General features: G+C 40.7%; 1 protein-coding gene across 3 annotated transcripts in view; it reads left to right on the forward strand.

Moving 5' to 3' along the window:
* LOC128448952 (intermembrane lipid transfer protein VPS13B) overlaps positions 1 to 12,519 on the forward strand; it is a 325,941-nt gene that overhangs the window by 245,109 nt on the left and 68,313 nt on the right. For all 3 annotated transcript variants that reach the window (XM_053431840.1, XM_053431841.1, XM_053431839.1), the window contains exon 38: positions 3,408 to 3,803. In XM_053431840.1, coding sequence (XP_053287815.1) covers positions 3,408 to 3,803 — 396 coding nt within the window. The remainder of the gene's footprint in view (positions 1 to 3,407; positions 3,804 to 12,519) is intronic.

The following is a 12,519-nucleotide window of genomic DNA, read 5'->3' on the forward strand; positions in this document are numbered from 1 at the left end:
AAACATATAACCATGCATACAAAACTAACTATAGATACGAAAATAAATAAATAAAATTAATAAAAAGGCTAAAGAAATGAGTTTTCAGCACCTGCTTAAGAATAACCACAGATTCAGCAGATCTGATGGATTGGGGAAGGCTGTCTAACTCTAACCCAAAGTTTGGGAGCTACAACTGTAAATGCCTGGTCACCTGTAAAAGGCCGGAGCAGCCGACCCCTATCTCTTGCAGGGGCAAGGCTGTGCCTTTTTTTGGTGAAAGCCTCATAGCAGCATTTTGTACCAACTGAAGTCTGGCTATTGATGCGTGAGTGGTGCAAGTGAAGAGGGAGTTGCAGTAGTCTAAACTAGAAAACAATGTGTGTTAAGTACAATGATTGGTCAAATTTACAAAAAAAGCTATGATTCAAACCCAAAAGTTCCTACAATGAGCAGCACTTTGGCGACTGTGGAGAGAAAAAACTCCCTAATTAACTGAAAAGAAACATCTAGCAGAACCAGGCTCAATGTGGGCAACATCTGCCTCGACCGGTTGGGGTGAGTGGAGAAAAATGGGGTGGTGAGGAGAGGGGGAGAGAGATCAGGAACAGTTTTGCACCATCAGGTTTAAGCCGGACTACTAAATATATATTATATAATGATGCAACAACAATTCATATAGTCGGTGGACGGTGACTGAGGACTGGAGTGGTGTTCTGGTCTTGATGGTGGATCGTGGTCCTGCTGGTTGCTGACCATGGACTGTGATTGCAGCGGAACTGCTTGGCATGTCATGTTGGGGTTGTTCTTCGGGATGTTTACCCTCATCAAATGCTGCTAGAGACTTCTGTCCGTCCTGGGAGAGGGATCCCTCGCATGTGGCTCTCTCTGAGGTTTCTACGTATTTTTACCCTGTTAAAAGGGTTTTTAGTAGTTTTTCCTTACTCTTGCTGAGGGTTAAGGACAGGGGATGTCTCACCCTGTTCAAGCCCTATGAGACGAATTGTAATTTGTGAATATGGGCTATACAAATAAAATTTGATTGATTGATTGATTGATATAATAGTAATAATAGTACATTTTGTTGTCAGAGTTTCTGCAGCTCTGGAATCACAGATACCTGCAAGAGAGAGAGAGAGAGACAGAGAGACTATGGGAGGAAAAATACACAAACACTGCAAAGCTGGTTGAATTTATATTAGTTGCTAAGATCAAGACATCCTGTAGAGACTGATGAATAGTTAAATATTGGTTGAGTGTTGAAATAACTTTGGATTAAAAGTTAAAAATGGATTATTCCAAGGTGCTGAGGGGTTAACACTCCAGAGCTGGGGTCTGCTGTGCAGGATGTTTTTTTTCACGCTGATGGCAGAAATAGATTTTGGGAAGAGGAACAATTGATAATCAGGACCAGGTCTCCCTTTGCGGAGAGCCAGGCAAAGCCCAGGCCCCATCACTGGCCCTGAGTGGGTGATCGGAGACAGCTTTATGTGATTACAGATCAGGGAGGGGCTGTTGAGTTTGGGGGATGGAGTAATAGTAAAAATATAGGACAGAGGAAGCAGAAAGACGGGTTACATGAAACAGAGAGGGAAGAGGATGAAAGAATGAAAGAACGTTGGAGGCGAGCAGAGGAACCTGGATGAACAGCTGCATACACGGTATTTATTCAACGACTGGAACATTTCCTGGTGATAAGTCAAGTGGAAATGATAAGCTTCATTGCACAATGAAATCCACCTTTCCATCTTTCCTCCAGCTCCCCTCACCAGCCATCATTCTATTTGACCAAGGGTCTTATTTCTACTGGATCAAATAAAAAGAAAAGAAAACATTGAGGGCAGAAAGTGTTGGAGTGTGTGTGTGAATTTATGGTCCAGGAATTTCTCATGTTGTTGGGACCTAAATCTGTGAACACATTTATGTGGACAAAAAGCAAGTCCCCATAACATAACTCAAATCCTTAAATTTGAATGTGAAGACATGTTTAACGGTTTGGTTTAGGTTAGGGTTCATGTTTATATTAGGGTAAGGGTTACGACTAGACAAGTAGTTACTATAGTGAATGTTAAAGTAGGTCTCCAGGAAATGAATGTAAGCCAAGGTAATGGTAAATGGTTTTGTATTTATATAGCGCTTTTCTAGTCTTGATGACACTCAAAGCGCTTTACAGTACAGTTTTACATACACCCATTCACACACACATTAATACAGTGCATCTATTCGCAGCACTTTGTTATTCTATGGGGGGCCATTCAGGATTCAGCATCTTGCCCGAGGTTACTTCGGCATGCAGATGGGTCAGACTGGGGATCGAACCGCCGACCTTCAGGTTGGAGGACGACCACTCTACCCCTCGGCCACAGCCGCCCCTCTGAACTCGTGGAGACATGTATGCGTGTGTGCGGGCCTCTCCTGGCAGCTCTCCTGGTCATGTCATCCGCTGCTCATACCTGGGAAGGAGACAGACAGGAGGCTTAAACCCCCTGAAAAGTCTCTAAACACTGGCTTCTTTATGAGACCATGAAAAACAGCTGCTGTTGTTTTTCAGCTGCTTCCTTCTCCCATCATCATGACCAAGTGGAAAAATGGGATCATGTAAATTCCAGGCAAGTGTTTGAAGGCTGTACTGCATCAGAGTGAGGGAGAGGTAGAACAGGGGATGCTGACAAGTCTTGGACTTATGGGGCTGGAATGAATAAAATTGTCTCTTTTGCTCTGGAATGTAATGTTAAGATATCTCAGTGAGACAGCCAGTAATTGTGCGTGTTCATATAAGAAGGAGAAAGAGATTGAGACTTGACCAAGTTGGTATCCAACAGGTTCAGGTTAGAAGAGGAGAGAAGAGTTGACAGGTTGATTTACGAGACGTTACCATGGCTGCATGGTAACGTCTCGTAGGGTAGGTGGCAATAGATCTTGCCCCGGTGCGATGATGAAGCCTGGCTTCAGCAAAGACCCCTGCCAACAGTGAATAAATTAACTTTTTTAATGAGTTTAACATAGTAAAGGAGTCTCGCTTTAGCACAGAAAAAGACAACATTTTGTCACTAGATTGCTGAACATAAAAAATCTTAAGATATTTATTTCCCATTCTCAAACACACAGAACCCTTCAGAGAGCAAAGAAAAGTGTATGTCCTTTTCTGTGTATCTCCGTCATGAGGCCTTGTTTTTTTCCTCTAACAGTAAAGTTGTTTTAGTTACATGTTTTAGTTTTTTGTTTCATTCTCCCCCTTGTTCTTTATTATTCAGACCCTAATACACAGGATCGGCATTTTTGTAATATTAGAGCTGGATCAGAAACTGCCTATACAAAATTTTACAAAATCCATCAGTGATCATTTAGATTTTGTTTCTTGTCTTCACCCTTTCATGCCTCCCTTCTTTTTTTAAATGATTTGTCTTCCTTTCTTTCTGTCTCCAAAGCTGAGCTGAACATAGAGCTATCACGCCCCCTGAAAATCAATCCTACCCTGGCGAAGCTGGAGCAGGCCAAAGCCTACCTGAAAAAAGTACTGCCAAACCATGTGTGGGATACCTCCGGTCATCAACAGTCTGCTTCCTCCACACCTCATTCCTCTCCTACAAGGATGCTGCCCAGACTCGTTCTCTCTCAATCAGACCCTCACCATCAGGCCTCAGCGCTGGGAAAAACCACCAACATCAGGAGCCTGGCGTTGACCTTCAATAAGGTCTCTATCCACACTGCCCAGATTGTTATTGTCATGGAGACAGAGTCTCATCCAAAGAGGCCCAGCGTGACAGTGTCAGTGTCAGCCATGACAGGAAGTCTGAACATCAAGTCAGGGCCTCGGGTTGAAGGTGAGTACAAGACAGACTGACGTGCTTATGTGTATTACAGGTGCAAAACCATAAAATGTTATGTTCCAGATTTTGCTGAGGTGAATTGTAATCAACTGAACACCCCGAAGCAAGCATCAAACTTAAAGTAGTTCTTCAAACCCTCTTAGACCCTATATTTATGTAATTTAATTGTTAATTATTAGTAATAGATTATACCAGTCAATGACAAATGTTACACTGTCTGACCTTTCATCAGTCATTGGTTCAATTCAAATCATATATAACTCTTAGTTGCGTAGCCTCTGATGATTGCTAAAACATTTCATTTGTTCTTTTCACCAACTCCCTACTCGTGCATCAGAGCTCAGTAAATTACCCATATTGTATCACTTCAAAATAACAAGGATCTGGACTCCCTTACTTTCTGTAATGCGAAAAGCAAAAAACATCAAACCAGTGATGTAATTCATCGTATTCTGCTTTATTTCAAGATATTGCCACTTGTTTCAGGGAAATTCTTGAAACAGGTGGAGCTGCAATGGAAACAACCACAATGACTTCACCCTATTTGGCAGATTTTATCATATTTTAAAGAAACCACATAGACTCTGTAGTACACATCACAAAATGTACACACTTTCTTTGGTGGTGTGTAATTTTGTCTCGTATCCTAGCTCACCATGTGTTCCAACAGGAACTAGGCCAGGCCCTTTGAAAATAAAGTACAGTTATACAAAGCTCCAAATATCCAATAAAATTGTAGTGAAGAACAAATTGTTCTGTTTCTTTTCATTATGTTGTGCAACCAAACAAATATATGATTTGGATAAGCTCTAAAGTGCTGTACCCAGTGTACCCAATTCGTTATATATTTATGATTAAAATTTGTGTTATAACGTGTTCCCTCAGGAATGTGTTTAATCAAGCAGCAGGTTGTGTTCTGATCATAAGGATCTACTGTAAATGGTAACATTTTTGAATGTTTATTGATCAGTATCTCATTGTATAGCACTAAGTTAAACTTTCCAATTTCCACACTTGTTTGTTGAAGATTCGATTTCTCAGCCTTTTTGGACAATATGACATTGTCATTCACTCATACTGTGAAAGGTTGGGAATAAATAACAGCTTGATTTGCAGTATTGCAGTTTTTTAGCAAAGTAGTCATCTGCCAAGAACAAGGTTTGCCAGTAAACTGTAAAGAGAGATGTTTGTGTTAGTCTTGGATCATGGGTTGCTGTGAGACTGTGTGTTTATTTGATTGCTTGGATTTGGTGTGTATTAGGGTTAGATATTTTCATCCACAAATGTATGAGTGTGAGTGAGATGTTTGTTTTCATGTTAGGACCAAACCCTGCCTTCATCAACACTGACTCTAATCCGGAAGGCATCACAGTGTTTCCATGATGACAATCAGATCTGCTTATACTAATATAAATGAAAACGCTTCTAATGTCTCTGCAAGGCTGGGTGTGACTCAACGTGCTGTAACAGATGATCAGGGATTTTTGGTTTGTTTTTCCGATTTGTTTATTCTTTGGCACATCCTAAAAATTGGACATTAGCTAGAAACACAAGGGTAAAAGAGAGCCAGGAGCTGGTGTGCTGCATACAGTAGATGACAAGGAACAAGTTTACTCATAATTTAGCAGGTAGATTGTTTTTTTTACCACAGTGCTGCTGAGCATCACATTATGTGTGTTGGTAGTGCGAAGTGACAAGGACAGAGTTGGAACTGGGCTCTCTAAGCACCAGCATCTGTTTAGCAGATGTCGAATAGGGTTACTTCAGATTAAATGATTTTCAAAAATGTTAATTAAACCTCAAACAATTTGCACTTTGTTTACGGGAATCTGCATAACTGCACTGTGATACATACTCAGCCCTCCTGCCATGCTCTGCCCTGGTTTTCAATAGCTTCTCAGCTTTTATCCTTATTTCACAGTTTTGAAACTGTGTTTGAAATGCAATGGAAGAAGATATTAAAGCAAGTCCCCTTCCACTCAGTTTCCATTAGAATTTACTCAACTATTCATAGTTAGAGCTCTATCCTTAGATACACTTTACAACAGGTTTGTTATCAGTTGTTCTTTGATGCCTTTCTGGTAAACACATTGAGTAGAGATCAGTGTGCACTGTGCAGTGACTCAATGGATATGGTTTTCTCCACCTTTTCCAGCTCCTTGAAAAAGACAGTCTCAGACACAAATAACAATGGTGGAATCAAGACCACTGCATAATTTAACCTCAGTTTTGCTACAAACTCGTGGTCCTTATGGCTCAGAAAACACAAGATTGTGTATGTATGTTCTGAACATGACATTATAATAACCTCATAATACAAATACTGTCATCATGTGCAGTAAAAATGTCATTCAGCTCCTCATATATCATATTTGAGTCCATAGACCCCATAGATCCATAGATCATTATAGAATCTGATATCTTAACACTTTGCCTCATCTCTGAGAGCATGGTCAAAAGTAATGTGGAATAACACCTGTATATGTGTCCAGCAGAGAGCTTCAAAGTTTACATAGAGGATCTTTTTTGAATAGGAAAAAAGTATTTAAAAATAAATGTCTTAAGTTTTCTGCTGAATAACATGTTTGTCTCACCCAGTTGTTTTTTCCCTCATGATAACTTAAGCAGTCTTATAGATCTCTGTCACAACACACGTGGTTATTTTCCCAGAGGGCTTCTTCACATAGTGTTTCCAGATTTGTTGACATCGAAAGGAGACAAACTGTCTCAAATTACACAAACTGATCACAGCTGACAATAGATGTATCTGCTGACTCTTAGCCTTATTTGCACCACCTCCATCACTCACCACCGGGCGACCTCTCCAGCCCGCTCCATACTTCAGAAACGGATACTTTGGAATTCTAGGATGATAAAGGGTAGGATTCCTGTTCTGTAAGTTTGAGCATTTGAGCTGCCACAATAAGTCAGTGTGAATGGCCCCCCTGGGAGAAGCTGTACATGAGAGATGTAAGACAGGAGAATGTAGTATTACTATCACTACTGTTGCTGCTTTTGTTGCATTGCTGCTTCTCAGTGGCAGACTGAGATTGATAGACCACATCCTGAGCAGAACCTCAGGATGATGCCAGTTTGTAAAAGGAAGCAGGAGGAGGAAGGGAAAGTAGTTACAAATGAGGGGAAGCAGGGAGGCACTGCAGATAGAGAAGAAGAGGCAGAGATGAAACTAAGGAGATGTACGGATAGAAATGTGTTAAAAAAACTGCAGAGTTGAGCAGAAAAAGGAGACTAAGGCTAAGAAAGATAATTCATTCATGAGTTGAAGAAGGGAAAAAGTTGATAAAAAACAAACTAAGGCAGAGAGGTAGAGAAATGAAGGAGAAATGGGCCGAGGGGGGAAACAGAAGACTGGCAGATTACTTTGTGTGAGCACTAACAGGGGTCTCTTCAGTAGATGTCTTTGCATTCACCCCGCCCCACCCTGTCTTCATTAACGTACATTCATAGCTGCAGTGGGGTGAAGACCTTGTCATCCCACCACCCCCACTCCTCATCCATGGAACATCTGGGGCTCTATACCTGGTCATGGCAGCTTCCCTCTGCCAGGGGACAAGATGGAGAGAGAGGGGATTAGGTTGACAGTGAGGTGTGTTACCAGATCCTGTGTTAATGAAAAGCAAGTGGAAGCCCCACATTCCTCACTCCGTCCACGACTCAACCCTCCCCAAGGTAGGGGGGCATTTATAGTTCAATGAAAGAAAGGTTGGGAGGTGGGCAAGAGAAAGAGAACAGATGTCTTAAGGTCCATGAAACAAGACCCTCCCTAATCTCTCAGCTCTCCGTCAGACTGCCCACAGAGTGCCCCCGATTTCCTATGAACATGTGCCGTGCACGCACACACACACACACACACACACACACACACACACACACACACACACACACCAGTAACTCTGCTACTAATGTGCACTTTTTCATATGCATACAATAACACACACACACACACACACACACACCTAAAGCTTTCCCCTTGGTCCTTTGCCTCTGTGGAACCCTTGCTTTTTCATGGTGATTTACTCCAGCACACTTGCAAAGGAAAACATATGTTCTTTGAATGAAGTGAAAACGACCTACTATTTATTCATGTCTCTTCTTTTTTTACAAGTTTTATTTTGTTTTCCCTGGCCCTGCTCATGTCTGTGTGTTTACTCTGCTGAAAGAAAGCCACTCTTTCCATTTATTATATTACTTCTGTTCTGATAGTCGGGGGGACACAGAGCTGAGTGAAGCCAAACTTAAAAGAGATTTATCTTTGGAAATACACCCTGCTGTGATTTGGCAACTAAACCCATCTGTAAATTGTTTTCACTGCATTACTAGTAGAAATATGTTACATAGAAGACATGACACATAAACATCCTGGAGGGGACATTTAATCTGAAGAAGTTTGAAAGAATAACTTATAGTCATTTCTGATTATTTTGATTAACAATGAGTCGGACCAATATTACCTTGATTAACTGATACATCGTTTGCTTAGTTGATCAAAAGTTATCCAAAATAGTTTCCCAGAACATGACAGAAAAACTGGGGAATACCTAAATTTTTTCAGTATTATCTTTATGAAGCTCAGATTTATTTCAGGATGTGGACTTCATTGATTTTGGTATTTAATACACTAACAAAGGATTGAATGCTGCTCTCTCTACTTTCTCACAAAAATATACTGCAGGTAATTTGGGAATACTTATATACACAGAGTAAGGCACTGTCAACCAGGATTACAAAACTTGAATACATTTTGAAATGTGAAAGAAGATTACAAAATTGTTTAAGGTCACATGGTCTCTGCACGCTGAAGTTTCTACTCAGCAACATTAATCTTTATTTCTTCTTTTACTGACCATTCGATATCCAGGCTAATGTAACGCATAATATAAGGTCAGACTCGCTGTTTCTTTTTCTTTCCCTGTCCAGCACTGCATGTCCTACGTGCATCATATGACACACACACACACACACACACACACACACACACACACACACACACACACACACAGACAAACACATACACATACACACATAAACACACACCAACACCCCCGCACACACACACACACACCTGTGCCGAGCCGCCAATATTGCATTTGGAAATAACCAAACCGAAGCTGTATGATCGAGATGCCCCGAATCAAAGACCTACAACCCCATGATTTGTCAGGAACCATCAGGCCTAAGTCAAGTAACAGAATGTCATAAAGTGAACATTTACACTCTAAGAGTAAGCTTTCTCTACTATTGACATTAAAATGATTGTCATAAATGTAGTGTTGACTATGGAAAAATTTACATAAATCTACCATATGTAATATGCTTACGCATTGCAGCTGTGATGGAACACATATGTAACTCATCAACACTCATCGGTTACTGTATTTGTAACAGCTTGGATGACACATATCTCCCTGCACTGTGTCATTTTGGCTGACAGCGTCCCCTGCTACAAAACCAGTTTCCTCTAGTGTCCTATAGTGGTCTTGTGGTGAGTGAATAGTGTACTTCTGTGGTGAGTGACAGTATATTACTTCTATTACTCTTACCATCCCAAACAGTCTTTGGGGGCCTCTGCTAGTTAGGTAATGACTCCTTTAGTTTTCGTCTAATTGATAGCAGTTTGTCCCGGGGTATAAATCCACCAGGCAGTGGTCAGATAACGGCTGCCAGGGAGAAACCGACACGGTAAATCAGTCTTAGATCCTATCTAATCTTACCCGAGTGTTTGCCAGAGATGTATTTCACTTCAGGAAGATTTCCATCCACCCTTTTTCCACCACACACTTTGTTCCAGGGGTGTCATAGGTTGTACATTAGCCTGCAGAGGGTGTGCTTTTGTGCACTGTTTTTGATCAAACTATGTTCTGAATTAAGTTTCTTATTATTTTCAAACAATTTCTTGATTGAATCTCAAGTCCCCCACAGGAGGAGCAAACCCCTGCTATATCAGTGTGTGTTGATGTCATGGATATCAAAGAAAACTGTTTATGTACAAAATATATATCCATTCACCAGACATATCATGATCAGTGGTTGACCTTATCTATCTTAATTTCCGGTTCAAACATGTCAAGTGTGCAGTGAACAGCAGAACAGAAAACTAGCAGATATTTGTTTGTTGAGTAACAGAGAAGGGTTTTAGGGTTTTTAATTGATGCCAGAAGAACTATCTCAATTTCACTCTCTTTCTCTTCTCTCACACTATCTTTAACTTATTTTCTTTCCCTCGATCATTCCCTCTCCCCTGATTTTCTTGTTGGTTATTTTTTACACTTCATCTCTAGATATAATATTGACTTTACAATATACATTACACTGAACATGGACCAGGTAAAGAATATAAGATAAGGCTATAATATCATCTCCAAGCAGTTTGATGTTGCTGTGAACACATTTGCTGATACTATTGAAAAGTACAGCAGTGACCAGCTAAGCTGACTGCTACTCCAAATGTGACCTATTGAATAAGGACCCCACTTTTGAAAGAGAAATGACCAGAGCTGGAGTTTGCCAGATCGCATGTGGGGGAAGCCACAATATATCTGGGAGAATGTCCTTTGGACAGATTTAATCAAATGAGAGCTTTTTAGTAACTGTTTTGACTCTTCACAGAGGGAAAACTAAGGCTTTCAATGAAAAGAACACCATCCACTGCGAAACGTGGAGAAGTTGTGACTCAGCCTCAAATTGTGGCTCCTCCAACAGGATAATGATCTAAAAGTTGCAACTAAAAGAACCCAAGAATAGATTAGAAAAAACATTGGACCATTTATTCCTGACCTTGATCCTATCTTTAAATAAAATGTAAGAACTGCAGATGGGAAAAGGCACCCATCAAAGCTGAGAGACTAGAAGAAACTTACTCAACACAATCTTGGCCAGGTCTTAATGTACATATACCGCCTGCCCCATCTTCCAATACTTTTCCAGTTCAGTTTTTTCCTCCACATTCCTTCCTCTCCTTCCTGCTTATAGAGGTACTTCACAGCTCAGTGGTGTAATATCTCTGGTCTGTCTGCAGATATATCTCTGGAGACAACTTTTCATAGCTGTAATATGGTCATTCGTGGCAAAAGCAGAGTAGGAGAGAGGATGGAGAAATGGGCCTGTGACTATTATTCAGCCTGGATGGAAGAATAGAGTTAGGGATGAAGAAAGCAAGGGATTCCCCTTGTTAAAACCACTCCCAGTTTGGGTGATATTTGGGAGTGCTAGCTCCTGTTGCTGGCTATATTACCAGGATGCTGCGGTCAACTGACGCGTGATGAGACAGGAGAGAATGCAATGTGTACTTATACAGGCATTTGGATGTACTTTTCTGTATGAACTGTACTTACACGTGCATCTGCAATCTAAATGAGCTTGTGAGAGATTCTCATTTTAACAAGCCAGTTAGGGAGTTCCCCTGGGCTGTCAAATAAATCTTAGCCATGAAAATAAACCCAATGTCCACAGTGCAGTAAGTAATCTGTAATTGCTCTCCCTGCACTGCGACACCAGAGGATGAGAAGCGGGTAAACTGTCATCTTGTACCAACATTGTCCTGGGAGATATGAGTAAAAAAACCATACTTTTTAAGTTTTTTAAGTTTTAAGTTTGTAGTGTACAAACAACCTTTGTCTATAATTTGTACTACTGTTCAAATAATGAAAATAAATTCCCAAATTATAGTAACCATAACACCAAAACCTCTAGTGAGGGACTCAGACTTGACTGTAAATTTCTAAAATGGCATGTTTTAAGAGCCTCTTCTTAGAGCACTATTACTCATTCAGGGTTGAGGTTTCCAAATGGGCTGCTGCTGCTGTAGATTTAACTGACCAGTTCAACCCTCCCATGTCAACGACTGGTGGAAGAGGTTTCAGTCCAGTGATTTTTGGGACCACAAGGACAAGTTCAGAACAGCTTGTGATGACAGTTGCACATAACACATTTAATGGAGAGGACAGGAAATGTTTTAAACTTTCCTTATTAAATTGGGCTTTTCTGCTACTTTTGGTTCTTTCAGGTTGAGTGGGTGTTCAGCTCCACTCTCTGGATTGCTTCAGGGATTTCTCACTGCCATGATACTAGCTAACATTTGTCAGTTTACCAAATCACAGAAGCTCTGACTTGAATCTTGGCAGGTTCAGACCTGCTCAAGGAGACAGACTGGATGTATGTTGACTTATGTTGTTCATTGTGAGACTCATGGCTCCAGCTCCCCCCCAGCCCCTTAATGCAAATTTAAAAGAGGAAAATCATGCTAAATGTATACTTGAACAAATGAAACAAAAAGTTTATGTAAACTGTTTCAACTTGCATCTGTGTATTGAACAGACTTAAATCCATCAATTTCTGGCCAAGAGCACTAAGCTGCACTGCTGACTGCACTGGTTTCAACTTGGGTTGAGATCTGGGAGTGTTACATGACACAAAAAAAAACATCATGTTCTGTTTTTCACATCCTTGTCTGAATGTCACAAAAGGCGTCATTCTCCTCAGCAGTAGAAAAGTGTCCTGGACTCGCCAATAAATCTACAGCTAAGGACACTACCATCTTCTCTGTTTGACCGGTCGGTCAGTGGACCCAGTTTAATGTTCTTCTACCTTCTCTGATAAACTACAATAGTGGTCATTAACTGCACGGGTCACGCCGCAGTTCTAAATCCATGCCAGATCATTTTGATATATATGAAAAAACTAAAAAGTATAC

The sequence above is a fragment of the Pleuronectes platessa genome, chromosome 10 (assembly GCF_947347685.1).
Source record: "Pleuronectes platessa chromosome 10, fPlePla1.1, whole genome shotgun sequence".
Classification (NCBI taxonomy): domain Eukaryota; kingdom Metazoa; phylum Chordata; class Actinopteri; order Pleuronectiformes; family Pleuronectidae; genus Pleuronectes; species Pleuronectes platessa.